Source organism: Anastrepha ludens, chromosome 4 (genome assembly GCF_028408465.1).
Source record: "Anastrepha ludens isolate Willacy chromosome 4, idAnaLude1.1, whole genome shotgun sequence".
Lineage (NCBI taxonomy): Eukaryota > Metazoa > Arthropoda > Insecta > Diptera > Tephritidae > Anastrepha > Anastrepha ludens.
Window position 1 is genome coordinate 29,887,147 of NC_071500.1, and position 25,644 is coordinate 29,912,790.

The following is a 25,644-nucleotide window of genomic DNA, read 5'->3' on the forward strand; positions in this document are numbered from 1 at the left end:
CGCGCCAATCAAGAAGAAGAAGACGCTTTCAGATAGCATACTGAATAAATAATCTACTTTGTTAACCTGATATTAAAAATCTAATTACTAAAATCTAATTCTGCATACTCGTGAGGATATAAAATGTATGCCTTAACTATTATGGAATAAAATATTACCTCGTTGTTTCTTTAAAGCCTACCCTAACGCTTACTACACAAAGTTTGGAACTAAGCAACGCACAGCGTTAGCAGAGGTTGGAAGTGGCGCACAGTACTCGTATAAACTTACTCGTATTTAACTCATATGATTTTATAGTGGAGTCTAAAGCTTTATCCAGTGACGTATTATCCCACATACAAAATTCTTTCTAGTACATCTGTTCATTATATTATATAATTAGATTAGGATATACATACACATATGCATTAATGTAAAAAAATGTTTGTTTGTGTTCCTTCGATTCGATTACTGCCTTCATTTGCAGCTTAAAATTAGTTGTAAAAAAGTATAGTTTTACTTTTCTTGAGTGTTTCCTTTTCAAAACATTACAGAGATCATTACATAGAGACGACAGTTATATGTAGTTGTAATAGTATACGGGTAAAAACTTACATACGAAATTTTGAATAAAATTCAAATGCATAAAAACAGGTGAATCGGGTCGTACACGTACATACATATTAGTTTTGTTACTTTTGTAATTTTTGTCATTTCGCATTTAAACGAATAATCGAACAATTTTTGTCAGGCTTAGTATTATCTTGAATCGTTCCGGGGCACAATTCTGTACGATTTTTGAAGTTTCCATCGAAAGTGGTCAGACTGTGGTAACACGATCGATTTCGACATATCGCACAGAATTGTCGCTTTGTCAGCAGATCACCTCCTTTTCATCGAGCACGGCCGTATCCATAGAACTTAGTGACTTGAGACGTGTCTGTAGTACCGATGAACCACGAAATTTGCGTTTGATTTTTCTACAATGGAAATTAAAACGCCTAAATGAGATTTTTCGTTTGTCCTTTGAATTAGGTTAGGCTGTGAATAGGGTGTTGGGAGCAGTAGTACTCACTTGTATGCGAAAGCGGCAAAGGCGCAACACAGCAACACGATAATGAGACACAAAGTGGCCAATATCTCAGTAGGCAGTTTCATAATGGCCGAACACTGTAGGAAGGTCTCATCGTCACCGGAAGGGCAGTGTACAATGCCGTCGCACCAAATGCTCGCGTTAACACAAGCTCCCAATTCGGAGCACTTGTACTGACAGTCTTCTGCAAAAAAGTAAAATAAAAAGTGAATACATTTTTGGTTTGCTTTGGGAGATGAGAGTTTGGTAATGGAGATTGTCAAGCACCTGCTATACTTAATACTGGTCTAGGAACCAACTCCATCCAATTGAATGTAAAGTCACCATTCTCAGGACGTAGATACTCGACGCTAATGGCTTTGGAACGATTCGAGATTGAGTAAATGGGTCGCTCATTCCAGCCACTGCTGAAAATTTCCACAAATTCGTAAGCTTTTGAGTCAGGCGACAGCGGGCATGCGGTGATAGTCAAACCTAGATTATCAAGATATATATTTAAAATTAAAGAAATGTATATAAAATTAAAATTAAATTAAAATAATGTACGAAAAGTTCAGTATCACTTTAATTTCGTTTCTCTACAACTTGGTAGAGCTCATTTTCACTTACCCTCAGAAGTTGTTAGCACGACTCGAGCTTTGGTTTCGCACCGATATGAGCTTGTGCCTACAATGGTAGTATTCATCGCCTTCTTCGGATTGTATTTACGCAAGAATATTGCTTTTAGGCGTACATATAAGAATTTGTTGCCATTCGATGGTTCTATTAGCCAAGGTCGTGTGCGGCATTCCATCTGTGAATGGAAAGAAGATTAAAAGGTGTCAACAGTATTTACTCTCCGAAAACTCTAAGCCAGTCATACTCACATCACCGAATGTCATTTGTATGGTGCCACTAGGACCAAACTTTCGACGTCCATCTTTGCAATTCGCTGGTCCTTTGATGAACTCAAACATGCCCTCAAAGTTAATGGCGTCCGGATCGTCAAGCGTAGTCATATTAATTGCAGTAAAATGCACCTCGAGATCACGGCTAGTGGACGTATATTCCACAGGCAGATGTGAAGAATTCGACGAATTGCAGAGGCAGCCGCGTGGCAGTAAAATTGAGTCATGATAGGGTCGTTCGAAGATCTGAAAGATATGCATAATTAGAAATTTTGGTAATTTATTTTTACATGATTTTCTAACTTTTGTTGGAGTTATGAAATCAAGCATTAAAAAAATACTAAAACTCGCACCCTCTATTGTTTTAATTACTTCTTTGATTATCTGCAGTTGAGATCAAGCGAAGAATGACGCTTTCGGGCCCAGCAGGCAATAATCTACATATTTTAAAGTCACATAAAGAGAATATAATACTTGATCCTCATGAAAGGATACGAAATGCTAAAAAATTTTTCCTACAATTTAAAATCTCAATAAAAAACCTTTAACCTGCTTTAATCTTAAGCCTCGCCATAAATTGGGATGGTCCCTGACGATCATTCTCAGAAGAGTCTCTAAGACATCTCAACATCTTAGTCCAGTATGAATCTGCTCAAAAGAGAAAGGGGGAAAATATTTTTAATACGAAAGATGCCAGTCTCATCACTAATGAATAAACTTGCACGAACCAAGAATGGGTCTGAAATCAGATCACATTAGAACTTCAAAGTCAAATATACTTGATATTCAAGTAACTACGCCTAAAAATTTACTCTAGTTCCAGCTGAATTTTGGCGCTGACATCCCTTGTAGGTTATTTGGCCGAGTTCGGTATTTCGGCTATTTGTGGTATGCGTCTTGAAGTTTTTCCCCATATGGAGGGACCTACAGTTTTATGTCTCTGCTTCAATCTGTTTCCGAATTGCAGATTTTTTTTTTAACGGACTTTTCTATGGCAGAAATTCACTCAGAGGTTTGCCATTGCTTACCAATTGGCAACTTTTTTCTTGTTTGGTGTTTCATGTCCAGGCTTTCGAATCGTAGTGACGCACGAACCCATTCGCACCGTACAGAAGCCGGTATATTATATAGCTAAACTGGTATAACCTAACGCAATGCTTCACACGATTCAACCAAAAGATGATGGTAATCTAAAACTCCACACGCGCAACCAAAAAGTCATTGAGGAAATACCAAAGTACCGATTGGCGTTCCAGTGGGAAACGCTACTCAGCAAAGTACCGGTCACGTTGCAAGCACATGGTCTTAGCTTTTAGTCCTAATATTAGAATTAAACTAATTTGTAAGTTCAGTAGTAAAACATCAAGCAACCACCAAAAACCGGTCTAGTCCGGAGTCATTTTTTTTTGTTAACCCCTTAGCCGAAAGTTTAACTTATACAATAAGGCAGAGTAAAACTGATATTGGTGTAGCTGAGAACCAGATTTGTGCTGACTTTCTACATTTCCATTGAGCAACGAAAAGCTTCCCAAGGATTGCCTTAATCGGCCAGTGTGCAGGCGTTTGTCTGCCTTTTTTCTGGGTGCAAGAGTCAATAAGCTGAAAATCTTTTTTTATTTTAATACCATCTCTAGTAGTAGTACCCTTTTCGCCTCTTTGGCATTATAACGTATATTTTAGTGGATACTTTCCTCGCCAGTTTCATACTTTATGTGTCTCCTTAAAATGTCATTTGGAGTGCATCCATTAAGCAACTCTTCTCTATTTGAATCCATACCTTGAATCAATTTGCAATTCGTAATATTACCCACCTCAATGCGTGCGTTCGTATTACCGTAGCAAAATGAGCGATTTATATCCTCGTCTACGCGCGACATACATGGCCGATTTAATGTGGTCACCTTTCGCAATTTGATGCGTATACGTTCGCCTCGTTGACCTTCAAACTTGTAGATACATTTTAAATTACGTGTACCGCCGCGTCCAAAGAGAAATATATTGCGTACGCTGCGAAAAATGGCTGGATCCTTGCGGTCCATGAGACTACTGACGAATTTGCGACTACAGTCGTTCTCACCACCAGCCAGCGGAAGGCCATCCTGATGCAGATCGATAAACTCGTACTTCAATTTGAATTCCAGCGGACTGAAAGTATTCAATTACCCATCAAATAAATCAACTTATACGTACATACGAACAGATCTTCAGTTTCCAACTTACCGCAATACTGTCGACTCACTGTTTTTAAGTTCTAATGTAATGCTATCGCTGCTGGAGACATAACTTTCAGAGACCGTACAGGGTCGTGCATAGGTTTCGTTAATGTTCGAACGATCACAGGTACGCGGTATGGTACCACGACAAAAACGCGCAATAACACTTGTGGAATTGTGACTGTACTGGGAGATTAGCGGGTGTGAGGGTGTGTCGCTCGCACTGCAAACGGTTACGTGGATATTTTTATTACAGAAAATATACGCTGCTTGTTTGATTGCTTACCAATTGAGGTCCTTACATGCGGGTGGTTCTCTCAAGGCGCCATCCCAGATACGTAGCATGCCACTACAATCCTCATGCGTTTGCAGTACACCAATCGCGCCCACAGAGGTCTCATCAATCTGTCCGAATTCGGGATACAAATTGAATTTCATCATTGAGATCCATACTTTAAAACGTGAAAGCGGCTGATTCATGCCTTGTGTGCTAGTGCGGCGGGACAAACTTAAGTGATCGAACGTTTTAAAAACGCCCATACCTTGTAAGTGGTAAAGGCAGGTGGTGTTAGGCGCCAGCGAATGCTTGGGGTTCTCAAGTATACCGCGTCCAGCACCGCGTATCCAAAATTCACATGGCTTTTTATTTTTCGAATACGTCGGACTCATTATATCTACAAAAATCACCTCGACCTAAAAAATATTGCGAAAATGAAGTTACTTTATTATTATATAAATATTCGCCCTGCATACATCCAATTGGAAGCCATAGAGCGGCAACACTTGTGAAGATGTGCCAGTGAATGTACCAAAAGGCGAAGTAGTAAATTCCACCAGCAATTCAGGCCCACTAGAGACTGCTGATGGCACTGCCTGCCCGCCACCGCAAAACTTCAATATGACCGGGTCACGCGTGGTGTAGCCATCGTAGACTGTCACGTAGTCCTGTAAAAATAATCAAGTTAGCCATTGTGCCGAAGCGTTGGAGCCAAAAGTAATTAAAGAGATTGCAATCGATTGGTGAAGGTGGTGGTATCAAAGAGGAAAACACATAGGCGAGGGAAAATAGTAAAAAATGAGGTGAAGACATAAGGTTCATATAAAATACTTGAATTGGAAATAGTTAGCTGCTATACAGATCTTTAAGTACTACTATTAAGTATTTAAACAAATACTTAATTTTGCAGTTGAAAGGCAATGAAAAGTAGTTTAAGCTCAAAGAACAGAGTGCAAAATATTTAAAGGGTTTCAAGTGTTCTCTGATTGAGTGTGCGATATTTCCATTGAGCTACACTAGACGATGCAATTTTTCTAGAAAAATATTTAAACATTTTACGTTCATAGGATGAGTGCATAGAGGAGACGGCTTACAGCAGTGTGCAAGATAAAGGTTAGTCTACGCTAATATACTTAAGAAGAACATGTCGCAGAAACTTAGATGTACAAAAGCATTTGTTTATTGATGTTCTTGCCGAAAGGCAAATCTGTATGCAGTAGGATTGTGTAGGTGTGTAGGTGCAATTTTGTGAATAATTAACCCTTCACTCATCGATTAAATGCGAAATTGAGATTTATAGCTTGCGGCAATCCAATTTGCACATACAAAACTAACACCTGAAATATAAACGATTTACTTTGCGGCCTTGGGGCTGTCACACCTCTTAAAAGTGCATAAAACATATCCATTTTAAACATATCCTTAGCCGCAAAATGCTACAATCAGAATTGAAAAGTAAATGCACTGTTAGTCTTCAGAATAATCTCCATTTAACTCAATACATTTGCGCCCGTAATATACCAACCCATTAACACCGTCTATGGAATGGTTTTATAGAAGGCTGCTAGCGTGGTAATCTGTAGAAATTTCCGGGTATGAAAACAAAATCTGTCTATTTCTAAAAAATAACAGTGGTAGTTCATCCAGAGTGCCTCCGTGTTACGGTAGCCACGAGGATCGTCAGGGAATTTGTAAATAGGATCAAGGTTTCATCCATGCACTTGGAATTAGCTGAGCACAAAACTGATGCGATTTTAATAAGCAGCGGGAATTTATGAAGGTAAATGTTTAAACTTTAAAACTCAGAAAATACTATGAAAAAGGCAACGAATGGGCAGACCTATCTGGTACAAATAATCCCAAACAACGGTGGCCCTAGCCATAGTAGGGTTCTCAGCATTGAACATAAAAAGCCATTCAAGAGAACTCTTATCCATCTATCGGCTAAGTGCTTTGCGGACAATCTATTACTTCCCCACAATTTCTGATGTCGCTTCCTTCGTCATTGAGGGCCATATTCTGGTTGACATTTTGGCAAAATAAATGAAGACAGTATATAAGGGGGTTCAATAACTACCCGATGAAAGAGGACATTCCTGAGGGAAGTTGGTGCTAGCATCGTGTGCAGCCATCTATCAAACGACGGCAAAACCAATTTCAGACTGATTGATAGGTTAGTTTGGATTTGGGAGCTGTTCGAGTAAGACATGTATCGTGATTTTCGCCAAGATGGATCGGTAATTCGCTTTTTGTTTTTGGATGGGAAAAAAATTCGAGGAGATAAAAGCACAGTTGGATGTTGTCAATTAGATATTGGTTCAACAAAAAACGTGAGCGAAAATTCGTTTTTGATGACGAGGTGCCGCGATTGTTCACGGTGAGCAAAAAGCGGATGCGGAAATTAAGCGAGATCCAAAAGGATTTTTGCTTTGAGTTGTCACCGTTGATGAAACCTGGATTCATCATTGCACATCAGAAACTAAGCAACAATCAAAACAATGGATTTCTCTCGGTGAATCTGGTCCAAAAAAGGCGAGGATAGTTGGAATGCGAATGGCGTCATTCTCATGGAAAAAGGAAGAACGATCACTGGAGAGAGACACCGCCGCATTTGGCAAAAAAGAAGGTGCTGTTCCACCACGATAACGCACCAGCACATTCATCTGGAGTTGTCGCCGCCAAACTCCATGAATTGCGCTATCCCTCGACCCGGCTTCCTGCGACTTTTTCTCGTTCCTTAACATGAAGAAATGGCTCACGGAAGTCAACGCCAAGACAGAACCGTACTTTGGAGAGTTTGATAAATACTATTTTTTGGAGGGTTTAAAGAAATGGTCGGAGTGTTGGGAGAAGTGTATCTTTCTAAAAAGTGACTATGTTTTTGAAAAAATTGTGTCTTCATTTCTAACACGAGTACTTATCACAACACGGCTGTAGAGCAAGGCGTAAACAAATTACAAGATGTAAAGATGTCGTTCGATCGCTTATTGGCAAAAGCGGTGGAACAGATCACTTAAAGGCAGATGGGCACACGAGTTAATACCCACTCTTACGTTGTGGTTAGAAAGCTACCCTGGGCGGGGGTGTCAAATTATTACCTTACTCAATTCCTGTCAGGGCTCGCGGTATTTAGAAAATACCTCCATAGATTTGTTTATGACAGTTCACCAGATTGGGCTAACTGTTGAACTTGTCTTGTTCCAATTTCCACGCTACCTCCCGAAACCTATGAAATCTTAAACGAATAAAATATTGCAGACTTTATGCTGAATTCAGCTGATAATTGGAAAGGAATCTGTGCGTATGTTACACATATCCATAATGAACTGAGAGACGCCAGAATCGCCTTGAGCGTTGCCTTGCTGTCAATAAAAATGTTTACACGAGCCTTAGTAGTGGCTAGTACAGTAATTAGAAAATATTTCCAAATACTACGAATCTGTGTGACTTATGATGAAAAATATGTTGATATAATCTTTGAAATATCATGGGCTCATTGTACCCAAATGCAAAGCGATGAGCCAAGAAATTGAATTACGTTACCTCTAATAATATTTACGGAATATCTCCCAGTTAACCACCTATTAGAAGTATTTTTATTGAGCGTAATAAATGTTTGTGCTAACAACTCAAATAGTTCCACCAATATAATTTCCTAATCATTTAGATAATTATTCTATTGCCATAATTGCAAAGAGTTTGTCGCTTCTGCTGATTAAACAACAAAAGACGGAAGATAAATAGTTTGATTCACCACGCACAAATATCAATTAGGCGTTGCAGTATAGCTTTGACAGAATTCACATTCATTTTATTTACGTATATATGTATGTATTTATTCATGAGTGTGTTAGTCCTTTGAATTGCGCGTTTGTCGATCCTCGCTCGTCATATAGATGCGCCAAACTGCATCTGCTTTTGTCTGAGCTAATGTCTGCCCTGCTACTGGACAGTAAAGAAGATGCTGGCGTTGCACGATGCGCTGCAGTGCGGCCGATACAGTTTGCCGGCCATCCATCAAGTTTTATTGCTGAATGAGCAAAATTGTACCAACTGCCATTATTCACACGTGTAGTGTGGAAAATAATGGTGAAAGGAGGGGAAGCAAAACGTAGAAAAGGCGACAAAGTGGCAAAGGAGTTACTGGCGTAATCTATGTATCAAATTTGTAATTGCTAACGTAAATAGTATATAAAGTTAGCAGTGGGGTTTGAAAGTTGGATGCTAAAAATCTTTAAATTTAATTTAAGCTTTACTGAGTAAAATCGCTAAAATTTTCTACTACAACATTTGCACGCTTGTAGCGAAACGTTCATAGTTTGTAAATACCAATAGACAGAACTTATTATAATAAATTATAATTTAATATTATAAGTCTATCCATTTCCAAGCGATTGCATGCTTTGGGAATTATTCAGAAATAGGGGACTTGGGGCCTTATGAGTTAAAATCAAGGGATGTTGAACGTCGTTTTTTCGCCTGTGAACAACTGCCCCAGCGGCAAAAAAAGTAAGGGTTTTCTTAATCGCATCGTGACAGGTGATGAAAAATGGATTGATTACAGCAATCCAAAGAAAAGAAAGTCATGGGGACTGCTCGGTCATGCTTCTACGTCGTCGCCTCGACCGAATATTCACTCTGCGAGGGTTATGCTTTGTATTTGGTGGGACCAAGTTGGTGTGATTTATTATGAACTGTTAAAACCAAGCGAAACCATCACTGGGGATCCGCATCGACTTCAATTGATGCGATTGAGCCAAGCACAGCATGACAACGCTCGGCCTCACGTTGCCCAACCCGTTAAAACCTACCTGGAAGCACTGAAAAGGGAAATCCTACCCCACCCGCGATATACTCAAGATATTGCGCCGTCCGATTATCACCTGTTCCGATCGATGGCGCATGGTCTAGCTGACCAGCAGTTCCATCCATATGATGACATCAAAAAATGGTTTGATCCGTGGATAGCCTCAAAAGATGAACAGTTTTACCGCGGCGGTATAAGAGATGTACCAGAAAGATAGGAAAAAGTAGAAGCCAGCGATGGGCAATACTTTCAATCATTCACTTGTAACAATTTTTTCAGAATAAAGTTGTATTTTCATCAAAAAAACAGCGACAGAAGTACAGTCTGTGTCAGAAAAAAGGAACCGCAATTATTCATGAAAGTATGTACAAAACTTTTTACATGAATGTATGTACACAACTACGAGTCGCAGTTACTCAATAAGCCGTGTAGCCTTCTTCGTTGTCCAGTACAGCCTGGCATCTTCTTAATGCTTTGAACCAGCTTCTCTGCGTAGCTCGTCGATAAGCAGGAGTTGCTTTAAATCATGGACTGGCCTTCCGACAAGATGCGTTTTCATAGTCCCCCATACGTTTTCAAAGGGGGTTGCGTCTGGGGACTGGAAAGACCAGCCGAATACTGTGACGCCATTTTCTTGTTTTGTTGTTCCTCAATGTGTTTTTCTGAGAGCAGTGGTTTTGATGTTGTGGGACGGTAGGATATGATCGCTTACTTCAGTAGACGTTCGATGGTGCTGATACTCACATCTATTCCCTTTTCACAAAGAAGGGTCCCGCTTAAAAAGTCCCGAAATATATCTTGAAGTTACAAGAAAAAATCGGTTATTTTCTTCTGACACAAACTGTACATAGAAAATCACCAATCTAGCTTAGAGAAGTACTCAAAATAAGCCGGTCTAGGGATGAAAGAGAGAAAAACATAGTATTTCTTGGCAACGCATGCAAAATGTCCCACCATTTTGGAGCAACCGTCATTGCTAGCAAATCTAACTCAAGCTTCAATTAGAGGTGCTGTAGCTATACTCGTAACGCCATAGCCGTAACTATAAACATAGCCGCGACATTACAGCGTTTGTGGATTAGTAATACCCTAACCATAAAATGTTGATATTGAAGTAGAATTAATGTGAACATTTGCATTTTGTCGTACAAGCGCGGATAATTGCCACTGAGTTAATTAATTTTTCGTCGTTCATTTCTAATATTTTAATAAAAATTTTAACGCATATATCGAAATAAATGTAAAGTATTTCACAGCGGTTTTCGGTTACGGGGAAAATCAAAAATTCAATAGATAGGCCTACGGTTATGGCTGTGGTGCTTTGCTGCGTTTGTCGTTTACAGTGGTGCCCATATGTTTGATTAGAACAAATGACTGCTATGGTTACGATTATGGCTAAGGTACGGCACCACTAAATGCAGCTTTAAAAACTAGTAGACATAGCATGAAGATGAAAAGGTACTACCAAGGGACATTTTAGAAATTTGTTGTATGCAAGTCCCAGGAAGACATTCAAACATTCTAAAAAGCATAAAAATACAACGACTAACTGAGCAAGTATCTTCTTCAGCACACTTGAGAGGACAACGAAAACAAGTGCATTTGCACATAAAATGAAAGAACGAAAGTCATTGCCAGCACACAAAGGCCTTAATAAACCTGAGCATATGTTGGATCTTCTGATCTGGTATTCTGCCAAGTTCACTAAAAACCTTGCTTTTGCACCTTCCTTTGCATACAGCGAGATAGCCGTATACAATGAAAGTTGGCAATTTCTGGCTCTTTCCCGTCAGAGCAGCTTTTGCCGAAGCTATTGGGGTTGACCTGTAGTTGATATGTCTCTCCTAAGCCTTCAGCCTACGACTGCTGTGATATTTTTTTGTTCGAGACCAATCTAATAGAAAATATTTGCGAAAAATATTAGTCTGTTTATCTTTAATCACCTAAGGTTTGAATAAGTATAACTGGTCACAATGTTGCTAATACCAAACTAGTTTGTATCAGACCACATTGTATATTCGTTTGAACTAGAAGCAATTTTGGCGATCGCCGTAGCCAAATGGGTTGGTCCGTGACTACCATTCGGTAGTGCGTAGGCACGAAATTCCGTAAATAGACATCAAATAATAGAATAGGTTTTTTTCTAATAGCGGTCGCCCCTCTGCAGGCAATCTCGGAGTGTCTTTCTGCCATCAAAAACCTTTTTATACAAAATATCTGCCTTTTGGAGTTGGCTTAAAACTGTAGGTCCCTCCCTTTGTGGAACAACATCAAGACGCACATCATAAAACGGCAGGAGGAGCTTGGCCAAAAACCTACCAGAAGGGTACGCGCCAAATACATATTTTAAGAACCACTTTGATTTGCTCAGCATTCCTCTGCAGGAACGCCAGCATAATCACCCTGCGGATATTCATTCATATACGAGTATGCATGAGTGATAGGCAACTCTTCAACGTCCACAAATACATGTATTCATCTATGCCAGCAAGTGGTTTCAATGTCCGGTGTCGCAGCCAAGAGAGCACACACCAAGCCTAGCACCAAGTTCAACAGAGTAACACCAATACTGTTGGTGGGAAATGCGGAATCGGAAGCACTTAGTTCACTGAGCTAGAGAGACACAATAAAAAAAAACCAAAACAAAGAAATACACACACACACAAAGCAATGAGGATGAAATGTAAAAATTGAAATGAAATGCTGTTAAGAGAAATAAAATCGCAGATTAAGTAAGTAAAAATGCAAACGAAATCCCTAAAAGGGTTGGCGGTGTGCAGTGAAGCCATTAAGTGGGAAAGTAAACACGTTGCTCTCGACACTTAGCGGCAGGACACGCGCCCCCATTATGATGCTAATACGCCTAGCTGGAATCCAAACTCTACGATCACAAACTGTAAAGCGAAAAAAAATTAAAATAAAAAAGGGTGGAAGAGCAAAGCAACCGAAAAGCGACAAAAAGTGTGCAAACGATGGGAAAACTTTTTCCCCAACAAGGCAAAAATGTTAAAAAAGTATAGAAAACAAGTAAAAATAATAAAAAAAAGCAAAACAAAAAAACTTTTTCTCAAAAAATTTAAATGAAAGAACGTGCGAAAATCCCAACGTTAGTGCTGACCAAACTTCTACAGAGGAAAGGCATTCAAAATTGCCACTGTGGTGGACACCACTCCGGGCCAAATGGTGCTCATAAATATGATGAATTAGTATGCTTAAAGTTCGCGGTAGATACACTCAAGCACCCGCAGCATCCGCTACGACCATCTGGCCTTTGAGCGCCTTGGCACTGTGGTGCTTTAAGCGGATCAACGCGGACAAACTCAACTTTATTTCCGTACCCACGTATACGCGAATAGATGTGTATGTGTGAAATATGTACATATATGTATACACGAGTATATTGTGCATATATATGCGGTGCTGTGTGCGCAGCTGAAAATTTGCCATATGTACCCTCGCATGCTCGCCAACAGTGGACATATGCGCGTTTACAAGCATCGGCAAAATGTACTCGTGTGCATGCTTTGACTGTGTTTGTGCATATATACGAGTAAGCAAGTACGGAAATGCCCATCTCAATGGTTGTGAGCTTAAGCGATTTAAGCATTTGCTGGTGATTGATTGCTACGTACCCAGCTATTTTAATTTTGAAATTTGATTAGAACGCTGGCAAATGGAAATCGAAAAAAGAAAGGAAGCCTCTCGAATTATCCGCAGGTGTATAAAGCTGTTAGGTGCTACTTATCCTCCAAATCGCGGAGAGTTTATAAGAAGACTTTTATATATACAATTGACTGACGAAGAGCGACAGATTATGCCATTCGATATTTAAAGTCATTCCTGGGATCAACCGAATTGTCGTCACTCGCAAATCCACTCGGCTACTGTGATCACCGCTAAGAAAAGCTATTAAATTCCGCTTGGAGAAGTTACAATTATTTACGTAGCTCTTGAAAAGCTCGAAAGGTTGACTTCTTACATGCCAAAAAACTCTGTGGACTATCCTTATGAAAACCATACGCCAATTTTAGCAATAGATTTACCAATGAAAAGCTCAAAAGGTTGACTTCTTACATGCCAAAAAACTCTGTGGACTATCCTTATGAAAACCATACGCCAATTTTAGCAATAGATTTACCAACAATAACTTTAACAAGTAGCAAAAAATGTATAGGGAGTCTCGTGCCAACCCAAGATTCATTAACCATTAGCGATCATAAGACATCGGTAACGTTTCACCAGGGTTTAGAGGCGTTCGTCTTCATTTTATGCCCCACGTGGCATTGGTAGCCTTTTCTGTTGACCCGCGAAGCATTCACCTTTCTTTTTTTCCCACATTCTAGGAAGCCTTTTCTCTTTGAGCTGCAAATTCCTCGGCGCAACGAAATTTATAGTATCTCTTCATTTAAATCCGTGCAAGGTCAAAAACTTCAGAAAATTTTCTAGATATTGAAAAATAGATATTGAAATTGTGTAAGAACTTTAGAGTGTTACTTTGATTTCATTACTAATCTCAGCGTCACAATAATTCCATAAGCTTGACTGTTCATAGATAAATATATTACATAGACTTATTGGAGGTTTGCACTTCGATCTCATGGTCTTCAGTGCCCTCTACTCATCACAGTATCTCATCCAATCTAAGTTCTTCTATTGAACTTAAGATAGAGCTGTGTTGGACTGAGCTTATATGCTTTTCTTCTGGCTGTTTCCGAGATGTCTCAACTTTTCCGCGATATAGCGCTGCATTCAAGGAGAAGGTGCATTGAAGTCTCCTGGGATTGGCTACATACCCCTGTGCCCTGGGACACAAATTAGCCGGATGCGATTGTTCATCCTTAACAGATTCAATTTCTCGATACACTCAAGCACCAGCGAGGACTTAATCTCACAGTAAGAAAAGAGTTTAGAGTGCCGTCTGACTGTCGTAGTTTGCTCATTGCGGAAGTTCCTATCTTATTTAATTTCTGCCCCTGGGCATACTCCTCCGCTTGACTGTGCATAGATCAGATCACTGTCACGGTTTTCCCAAAGTCATTTTCGATGATGTCTCATTAGTGGATCTTAAAAGAGCTCCATATTTAATGGCTAAATAAAAGATGGCGGAAAATTAATAATTGGAAGATTTAAAATTTTAAGAAATGAACCAGATCCGCAGCTATCTATACAAACAGCAAAGCAATGAAGCGCGTAAAGGTAAAAGAAAATTGTTTTATTTAGAAAAATAATTTATTTATAATATGAATACAAATAAAAGTCCAAGTCCACTGGTCCAAGACGGAAGATAAATTGCAGCGAAACGACGACGCAGTAAATCCAATATTTCACGGGCTGTATGGCAAGTAGCGCCGTCCGCCGCCTTGTTGGAACCAAATGTTGTGGAGATCACCAGCTTCAATTTCCGGTGTCAAAAAGTTTATCATGTCGCGATAGCGTTCGCCATTCAGTGTTACATTGGCACCAGCCTCGTCTTTGGAGATTCATGGGCCGATGATGTCTCCAGCCCATAGGTCGCACCAAACGGTTGTTTTTAATGGATGTAATGGCTGCTCTTGAATGAATTCGGGTTGTTTTTCAGCACAAATATAGCAATTTTGTTTATTGTCATAGCCGTTAAGCAAAAATGAGCGTCATCACTTAAAAAAATTGTGAAAAAAGTACACCATTCGTAAACTTTTTTGAGGCGTAAGTCTTTTCCTGAGGAAATGTCAATTAATACTGAAAAAATTATGTATTTAGTTTGACGGTAGTCATGCGTGATCTGTCAAACAAACCTTATTGGAAAGGTACCTCCAATCTGATCACCCTTTATGTAAGTAGATATAATATCTCTTAACCCTTTATTGGGTGTTTGGCCCCTATTTGAGGTGTGAAATTTACCATTGCCTGCCGAGGGAGGACCGCTATTAGAAAAAACTGTTTATATCATTTGGTGTTTCATCTACTAAGGTTTGAACCTGTGCAATTCAGAATGGTAGCCGCGCATCAACCTAAAATCCATGGTTCCATCAAATCAAGAAAATATTACTCTGTACAGACTTTTGCTATTAACTGGTATAAATTCGCGAAATCCCTTAACAACCTGATGCTTATGTCAATGAACCGAAAAAGATTTGTGCTAATCGATTTAACTTTAAATACATCGTTCATTTACTTAGCCACAAAGTGTTCACTTCACATTCATACTAACATACATATGTACTTATATATATTATATATATATATATATATATACATACAACATTTGCTTGCCAAAGTGCACTCGCAATACAGTTCAGGGGTTTAATGACCGTTGGGCTAATACGCTTTTAAGTGTGAGAGTGTGCTTGTGTTAATTTTACGGGCGGTTCAGTGTGCAGTAAATAAATGACTTCATTGATTAATTACATTCTTATTTATTCATACAAGTATATAATGCTAACTAATGCAATGAGTGGAAATTGAAGAGGCATCGGCTTGTGATGGATGCTAAATTTGGCATTTCGTGTGCACTAATATAGAGAAAGAAGAAGCATAGAGAGAGCGAGAGAGACTTACAAGTGTGAGCGCGGGAAAAGGTAAGTGATTAAACAATATGAATTGGAATTTGAATATATTTTACTGTTAAGCTACTATTACAGACAATATTAAAGTGTGTTGAATTATTCATACGTTGATATTCATTTAATTGGTTTTTCATTATCTTTTCATTTAGATTTAAAATGTTGTTTTAGGAATGAGTTTTAATTAAAAATAAATTAATCAAGCTCTATTATAAAAATGCTACATTGGCAAATATTTGTTGTACTAGGTATGTCGCTGAGAGATTGCAATTTACATATAAACACTTTTAATTACCGTTGATTTCCATTTCGGCCTTAGATTGTCCTAATTGAGCAAAATATTTGATATTCGGATTATTAAGTGCTAAGTTTTCTTTTGTTCTCAATTATTTTTATAATAATATGTACTACATTGTGAAAAAGGGCAACCAGTTTGTGTGTGTGGTTGCACCGGGTGGGTCAAGTAATAAAGTATCATCTTATTTTCAAACGCAGACCAGAGCATTATTTCGAATATATTCAATTAATGATATAATATTTCTTTACCACACAAAGCCCTTCAAATTCCCATAATCGGTGACGAAATTCAAAATAGCATAGAAAATATTAAAAAAAATTGTAGGCTCATCCGAACTCTAGTACACATAATCGGCATATCAAATATAGAACAAAAAGAACGCCGGGCATTAATTGGAGATAAGCACATCAATAACGCTCATAAAATGGGTTGAAAACCCACTATTAGGCTTATGTTTGCTCACTTGCTATTGAGCAAGCAAAACCACGTATTTATAAAAAAATAATTTTAAGAGTGATTTTTCACTGCCTAAATAAAAAAAATTGGAAGACTTAAATCAAAAATAAAGTTCAGTAATTCTGCTTCATTTCAAAGACAAGTCAAATACTGAAATATGACATACTAATCAGGTGCCAATGCTAAAGGATAGCGTATCACCTTGGACTGTAAAACAGTTCAGCTCGGAGTCATGAATATTTTAATATGAGTGCAAAGCAAACGGCTTACAAAATTGTCTGAAAGATGAAGTTCAGGAAATCATAGGCACTCAAAATTGGTCGGTACTATTGCCATACTCGAATCCTATGACTTTACCATTTGTAAAAAACTTAAAAATTTCGTAGAAAACAGAAACGGGAGCAAGGAGTACTACGTCACAAAATTTCATGATGCCATCGAAGGATGTCTTCGGAAAGAGAGTTCAAAAGATGCTAAATGCTAATGCTAACAAATTTTTAGCTATAAAATAATTATTTTTTATTAAAAAAACTGATTTAAAAAAAAAACAGCGTCTCTTCAATAGGCGCAAATGGTATACCTGCAAAGCAGCTTGCGGCTACATGGCGTATGATTAACATTTTATGATGTATTGGGTTGGGGAATAAGTTCATAGCGTTTTTATATTTTATTTGACAACGATTTGTTTATTCTTTGGCAAAGGTTAAGTACTCATTCGATAGAACTCTTTCTGTTCTACGAAACTATGTTAATTGTATTATTGAGTTATTTAATTTTTTATTAGTTTTGAGGATTAGAAATGGAGGCAAATATCAACACTTTCGACATTTCTTTTTTTTTTGCTTTTCATCGAGGTCAAAAAGTTGGCGCAGCAGCCCGGGGCGTATATGAAGAAAGTGTCGTAGGTGAGTCTACAGCACGGAAACGGTTTGCAAAGTTCAAAAATGACGACTTTGACGTCAATGACACGTCCCGCAGCGGAAGGCTTTCTGAATTCAATGAAGAATGTCTCACATCACTTTTAAAGGAGAACGGTCGCCAAACCAGTCGTGAATTGGCAGAAAAAATGAGATACGATTATAAAATGATTCTCAGTCACCTTCACTCAGTGGCATTTACCGAAAAATTAAGAGCCTGGGAGCTTGATGAGCTCAATGAAAAAAACAAAGAAAGTCGCCTTCGAATTGCTTCTCAGCATCTCGCCCACCATCGAGCAACGCGCGGTCATAAACAGTGCGTTTTTACCGAATCGTCACCGGAGCTGAGAAATGGTGCCCATACATCAATATGAAATATTAAAGAAATGTGTGGGTGGCTCCAGGAGATACGCCAAAACCGAGAACCAAGACGGATCTTCTTCCAAAGAAGGCCCTGATATGTGTTTGGTGGGACTGGGAGGTCATGGTGAACTGGGAAATGCTGGAAAAGAATGCCGGGTTAAACCATGAGCTCTACATTGCTCAGCTGCACGGTGGGAATGAGGCTATTCGACTGAAAAGACCTGATCGACATGGTTAAACCATATTCCTTCACGACAACGCCATGCACCAAGTTGCACAAGTCGTCAAAGTCACACTCCAAGAACTCGAATGGGAAGCCCTTCAGCATCCGTCGTATTCTCCAGGCCTTGCACCGACCGATTACCATCTTTTCCACTCCCTATGAATGGTTATTTTCGATAACAAAGAGGTCCTTAAAAACTGGCTCAACAACTTCTTTGACATCAAACCAGACAATTTTTAGAGGAACGGGATCAACAAATTTGACGAGAGGCGGAAAGAGGTTGTAAATAGCAACGGCGAATATATAATTGAATACATTTTTTATACAACTATTGTTTTTGTTTGAATAAAAGTGTTCGGTAACAACGCTACGAACTTATTCTCCAACCTAATAAGTCGTTAATATTCTATATTTTTTTATTGAACATCTCTTGTCGCTTTGCAAAGAGCTAATTAAAGCTATCATTTTCTGATGTGCATATTTTAGAGATTAAAGCTCGTCGAAAACAGTTTGCAGATTGATTTCTTGCTTGCTGCACTGCGATAACGGATTAGGCCTCTCGGGTACCGAAGTAGCTGGCAGCGATGACGGTCACTGAAATATTTGCGTAGAGTTGTTAGTAGCCAGCACAGCATCTCTTGGCGGAGAAACTAAGCAAGGAGATAGTAGAATTGAATTACAGCGCGCTTTCGTACATTGTTTACAGCAATACTGCTTATTGGTTTTCTGCATGTAAAGGGTGTTTTTTTTAGAGGTTAGGTTTTCAAGATGAAATAAAACGTATATATTGTAATTTAATGTTATGGCCAAGAATTTAGCTTTATTATAAAGATAAGGGTTTGCCATTATGTTTTAAAAATGATTTCGGGCAAGTGGCCGCCGTGGCTGGCTCGAATAAATTCCAGCCGAGAGTCCCAATTTTCGACCACTTTTTGCAGCAATTGGGGCCGTATGTCAGCAATAACGCGCCGAATATTCTCTTCCAAGACGTCAATCGTCTCGGGCTTATCTGCGTAGACAAGCGACTTCACATAGCCCCACAAGAAATAGTCCAGCGGTGTTATATCGCACGATCTTGGAGGCCACGCCACAGGTCCACGGCGCGAGATAATGCGCTCACCAAAAGTTTCCTTCAATAAATCGATTGTTGCGTTGGCTGTATGGCATGTAGCGCCGACTTGTTGGAACCAAAGGTCGTCCACATCAACATCGTCCAATTCAGGCACGAAAAAGTCATTAAAGAAATATGGACCAATGATTCCCTCTGCCCATAGAGCACACCAAACAGTGACTTTTTGAGGATGTAACGGCGTCTCAGCAATGGCTTGTGGATTATGTTCACTCCAAATGCGACAATTTTGCTTATTGACATACCCATTCAACCAAAAGTGAGCTTCATCGCTGAACAAAATTTTCTTGTGAAAATCGGGATCGGTGGCCATCTCGTTTTGGGCCCATTCACCGAACGTGCGACGCGCTTGATGGTCGTTCGGCTTCAATTCTTGCACGAGTTGGATTTTGTAAGCCCGCAAACCAAGATCCTTCCGCAAAATCGTCCATAAAGTGGATGGGCACATCTCCAATTGCTGCGCGCGATGGCGGATGGACTCATTCGGGTCTTCTTCGATACTCTGCTCCACAGCAGCAATAGCGTCTTCGGTGCGCACTGTACGACGTCTCTGAGGATGCGTATTATCCACTAGAGCAAACGTGGTGCGAAACCGATCCATGGTTAATCGAATTAGTGACTCTGATGGACGATTATTCCGACCGAATATTGGACGCAGCGCGCGATGCTACGCGCGAACCGATCCATTATTTTCGTAATAAATTTGCACGATTTGCAAACGTTTTTCAGGTGTAAGTCTATTCATTATGAAATGGCAAACCAAACTGATCATAAATCAAGTGACAGCTGTCAAAAATACCATCTACGAAAAAAGTAGTGCCAACTTGAAAACCTAACCTCTAAAAAACCCCCTTTATTCAATATTAGCTGGCAATAAATTTTCGCTGCTCTTAGCACACGGTATTTTTTTGTTGGGCTGTCCACCGCCAACTTTTTTTGACCACATACATATGGTGTTGAATGTAACATCACTGTTGGTTATTTTCTTATCGTAAAAATGTATTATAAATTTATATTTCTGGCAACTCTCCTCTTTCTTGGAGAATAGCGTAACTAAATGAATTGTCAACTGTTGTTTACTGTTGGTTTTCACACAACTATTTTGGACGCTTGAACTTCCTGTTAGACGATATTTTATCAGCAAAATGGATCTGTATAATTTTTGAAGTGAATCGACAAGGTGTTTTTTGTGGACACTTTACCTTTTTTTAACGACTTTAGCGCACTCAACAATCAACAATTAAATATCTACAACATTTACATTGAACTCAACTACCAGTAACTGCTATGTGTCATTGTAAAAAATGATGTGTCAAAGTCAAACAAACAAATCGAATTTCGTGAACTACAGATTAAATTAATAAACAAGTTTTAATTAACGTGGGAGGTCCGAAAAACACGACCCTACCCTACTCAATCAAATATTTACTGCTATTTGCAAATTTCGATGTATTCAAACTCATTTAAAGATTTTTATATTTATTTGTACATTCATAAGTTATTTTTGTTTATTATTATTTTTCATCTATTAAATTTGCCATTGTTAATTCGTGTCACGCCCACACTTTGAACGTGTCGCTTAGTGTCCTAACGACGGGTTCCGTATTTTTCCCCATGATTTCATTCACTTTCTGGTGGTTGATGGATTGCAGTACAGTTTATGTTGAACTTGTGAAGTTTTTAGAATGAATACTAATAAACTATTTCAAACAGCCGGCTTGTTCATTTTAATGCGGCAAGTCGTGTAAATCGTTAATGTTATGTAAGTAACATGCAACGGCTTCTGTTCATCGATTTCGTTGTTCCCTTTGCTCTTCTTTTATTTAAATATGACTTTTTATATCTACTTTGTTGCAAAGACAAGCCTTTATGGACGTAGAGCCTTTTATATGTATTGTCACCTGTTGTCGAATAGGTTGTAGAGAATGGGACCATGAGTGCTGTTTTGGGGCATTCCAGCTTTTATTTTTTGCAGTCTGGAGTTGTCAATGGTATAGTCAATACAAAAGTATTTGCCAATATTCGTCTTAATAAAGGGTGGTTAAGTTTCAAGGGCCGGTGTTTAACCACCCTTTATAACGACTCACGATTTGCTATCATCAATCAAAGTCATTCTCAAGTCAATTGTCAGCTCATTGCCCCCTTATGCTCTAACTTAAAACTCTAAGATCTGATGCTGAATGAAAGTCATAACTTTGTTCACTTCCCTGTGAACTCGTTGATTAGTTGAGTGTTGCGGCAAAATTCAAATTAGTGGGCAGATATAATTAGCAGGTTTCTTAATGAGGACAGGCTCACCTTGGTCAAGTATAGCCCTCCCATACATCTTTGATAGAATGGCGAGAAGTCTCATGGGCCCTTATATGAAGATCGCTTATTTACATTTGAAGTTTTAATTCGCTTAAATTAAACTTTTAAAATTAAAGCATTCGGCGGAAATCAAGGCCCCTAAATTCAAAAAATTGATTCTAATGGGTTTTACTCAACAATCTTCCAGGTATAAATACACGCCCTTGAGATCTGTGTGAAGGAATGTCTCCGGCGGCTTTGAAAAACTATAATCACCTCAAAAATGGTTATAACTGCCTGAACCTTCTCAAAATGTTAGAGAACTTCAACACTGTATTATTAGGCTGGGTTCCTGGAAACGAAGGAATGAAATAGCGGGCCATCTAGCCAAAAAAGGGCAAACATGCCTCTAATTAGTCGTGAGTTGTTCTGTGCACTACCAAAGAGCTACATTAACGAATTACTCAAGAAGTAGAAGAAGAAGAAATCCTTTGAACACTGTCAAAATTCCATCGGCTAGCGACAAGCGAAAGAATTCCTAACATCGGGCAGAGGAATTTCTGATAAGCTACTCAAGCAAAGTAGACTTAAAATTTGGTTTTAAAGATCCAGCGACTACGCTGCCTGGGTCATGGCGTCCCAGTCCCACGGTCAATGGACACAAACACACCGGCTCTGAAAGTATTTGATGCGGTACCAGCTTGTCCTCTGCGTTCGAAAGATCAGGTGGAGAAGGACTTGGCTTCACTTGGGACGTAAGCGGTTATCGCGCCAATTAAGAAGAAGAAGAAGACTTAAAATTATGTAGCCTGAGATACTACTTAAACAAAATTGGCCTTTCTGAGACCATTTTCTGCTGATTATGTGAACTGGACACTGAAAGCCCAGAGCTCATTCTTTGTAAAAGTTCTCTGCTCTTGGCAGAAAACGGCTACATTAGCTCGATTGGGCTTTTGGGACAATAAATCTCCGAATGGGCTAAAATTGAAAAAAACCTTAAAATATAGAGTTCATCAGCAAGCCTTGCATAATATATCTCTTTTGGTTGTAGAGTGCAGTAGCCTAATAATAGTTATGTTACTTGCAGCTCAGTTGGATCAGGCGGCCGCCGTAGCCGAATTTTGGTTGGTGTTTCACCAAAATTAAGAAAAAGTTTTTTCTAATAGCGGTCGCCCCCCTCGGCAGGCAATGGCAAACCTCCGAGTGTATTTCTGCCATGAAAAAGCTCCTCATAAAAAATATATCTGGCGTTCGGAATCGGCTTGAAACTGTAGGTCCCTCCATTTATGGAACAACATCAAGATGCACACCACAAATAAGAGGTGGAGCACGGCCAAACACCCTGAAAGGGTGTACGCGCCAATTATATATATTGTACAATATATATATATATATATATATATATATGTATATATATGGCTCAGTTGGATCACCCTGTATACATTCTGTATTTTATTGTGTTTGCAAATTTACCTCCGCACTGCCTACGCATTCTTTACTCCTGGCATAAGGAAACAAAAATTTCGGTGACTGAAAAATGTTGTTGGTGTCATTCATCGATAAACTCCTTTGCTTGTCTACCACAGAACCACAAATATGTTTTTAAATAATTTTCGTTATTGGGATTTTTTGATTGACGTTGGTTATTAAATTTCGTGTTCAGAATGTGAAAACAACCCGTGAACGAGTTCACGAAAAGAAGGCAAAACAAATTTAACCATCGTCATTTTAATGAAAATAAATGAGTTTCTTGGCTCTGCCTCGAGGAAATTTCGTTAAAGTAGCTCACAAATTTTTCTTTTTATATTCTTCCAGCTATGAAAGGGAGCAACGTAAAAAAATTTCAATAACACCAACAATTTCTTCTCTCCAGTTTCTATTCTTCCTTTAATAAGTTGGTTAAGTAAAAATAAAAATTCTTCACGCAAAGAATCTGCGAAATAAATTCGAGGAAAAGTGTGAATATGAGCACACAAAAACAAAAGGCGGATTATTCTTAAAAAAATGAGATGCGCTGGAAAAGACTAAGGCTTGTAAAAACAACTGCATAGTAATGGCTGTGCAGTGCGAAGAAACAAAGTTATTTCAAAAGGGATTTGCTAAACTGAATGGACAGAGAAATATGGTAAGGAATTGAATTGCTGCAAGACAATGAATACAAATAGAAATTACATATTCTGTAAACTTCCTTACACATTTTTGTTATTATACCCGCGCACTTTTACACGAGGGCTTTACAATTTAATTTACATAATGGTTGTAAGTAACAGCAGAAATGAATCGAGAAAGATTTAGACTTATATTTATATAAGTAAGTATGTATTGAAGATTTAAATATCCATTTTGAGGAATAATCTTGTATATTGAATTTTCTAAATATATTCCGCGAATTTTTTGATCAAGGTGGTATACTGTTTCACATGTTTGGCAAACAAACACTTAAATCAGGTAGGAATCCATTTTTAGGTTGGTTTTCAAATGAATATTTATTATTTAGCGATTGATGCTGATATTTTGGAGGCACCATATCTCAACTTAGGGGTAAGTATAATCGGATTAGTTCTATATAGATTGGTTAGATCTTAAAACAAACCCAAAAAATAATATACGTATACTCTTATATATGTACGTGAGATTGAAAACATTTCTTTAATTTACGTATGTTTATATTTCTAGTATTTGCACCATTTAGAATGTTCCTCGTAGAGTCAGTGGGTACATATAATATAAGCTTGGATTTTTTTTCAAATTATATTTATTTAATATTATTTACCTGAATATTATCGCATTCATTCCATGTTTTTAAGCGCGGCTCAAATTTCTTATCTTTTTCACTTGTACTGGGAACTAATTTGTTTCCAGCGCCTGTGTCTTGGGTAGATATCCAGATGAGATTTCCTTTTGATTGTTTTACCAGGATCATGGCGTGTTTGCCGTGTGGCACTTCGTGCTGTAATGAAAGCAAACATTTTCAAAAATTGGTAAATAGCTTAAATTTTGGCATAAGGCATTTTCGTTGGGTAAGAAAAAGTACTTCATCATCAATGTCATTATACGACGTTAGAGAATTTTGTTGTTCAACACTTCAACTTCAACACTGGTTCAGTTTGTATTTGAAATACTTCCCAAATTAAATAACCACGTACTCCCGCTCTCATCGGAAGTTAGGTAACTTCGAGTGATACTTGACTCCAAACTCCATTGGAAGCTACACATTGAAAATCGGGTAAAGAAGGCCAGTATAGCCTTCTACTCCTGCAAATCTAAGTTCGGTAAAAAATGGGAACTCAAGCCACAGGCCGTGCTGCGGATGTACAACGCAGTGGTTTTGCCAATTTGGATGCCTTGGGAAGCTTTTCGGAAGCGCTATAATATCACTAAACTGGGGAGGGTGCAAAGGACTGCATGCATTGGCATCACCGGAGAATGCAAAGCTTGCCCCAGTGATACCCTGAATGTCTTTTTGCACTTACTTCGCATCGATTTTTCCATCATTTCCATCGCAGCTCAAAGTGCAATCAGATTAAAGGAGACTGGCCTCTGGAGACAATCTCTCATGGAACATGGTAGCATTTTCGCGCAGTTAACGCCGTATTTCTGCGAACTTCGAATAGATCTCACAAACTCTCTCGCAAACTAGAGTTTGAGGGTCGTGCTAGGGCAATCCTTCCAAGTAGGCAGGATTGGATTGAGGGGGAAATCTGCACCGAAGTTCCAAGATGGAATCGGGAGTCGGATCAGGGGTTTTATCTAAATCAGCCAATTTATCTATCTCCTTTAAACTGCCGAACAGTGCTTGTGTTTTTCAAACATAAGTTTTTGCGATCTTGCAGGCATGCAAAATGTTTAAGGAACGCGGGAGCGAGGGAGATATTAACATTTTCTACGACAGTTAAGCCGCGATTAAGGCTCTGACGACGCCATGGTGCAGTTGTTAAAGGGCAACTGCACAAATTATTTCTCAGGAAAGCGCAGAAAAGATGGAGCTCTATTTCTTCATGTGCTATTTCGAAAACTTTTTGGCCCGAATGCGATACACCAAGGACTCAGAAAGTTCTTTGGACTCCGCGCCATTCAATTTCCAAACTCATAGCTGTGTTTACCGGTCACTGGACCCGCGGAAAAGCTATGCTTACCATTTAACCCCCATTGCAGAAGCTGTGGGGACCTT

General features: G+C 38.8%; 1 protein-coding gene across 1 annotated transcript in view; it reads right to left on the reverse strand.

Moving 5' to 3' along the window:
• Positions 1–395: 395 nt before the first annotated feature.
• The window catches only part of LOC128861436 (uncharacterized), an 89,068-nt gene continuing 63,819 nt past the window's right edge, over positions 396–25,644 (reverse strand). Inside the window, exons 7-16 of the mRNA XM_054099572.1 lie at positions 24,247–24,423; positions 4,926–5,117; positions 4,459–4,865; positions 4,180–4,395; positions 3,771–4,104; positions 1,939–2,205; positions 1,682–1,865; positions 1,340–1,546; positions 1,055–1,256; positions 396–959 (exon numbers count right to left, since the gene is read on the reverse strand). Coding sequence (XP_053955547.1) covers positions 854–959; positions 1,055–1,256; positions 1,340–1,546; positions 1,682–1,865; positions 1,939–2,205; positions 3,771–4,104; positions 4,180–4,395; positions 4,459–4,865; positions 4,926–5,117; positions 24,247–24,423 — 2,292 coding nt within the window. The 3' untranslated portion in view covers positions 396–853. The remainder of the gene's footprint in view (positions 960–1,054; positions 1,257–1,339; positions 1,547–1,681; positions 1,866–1,938; positions 2,206–3,770; positions 4,105–4,179; positions 4,396–4,458; positions 4,866–4,925; positions 5,118–24,246; positions 24,424–25,644) is intronic.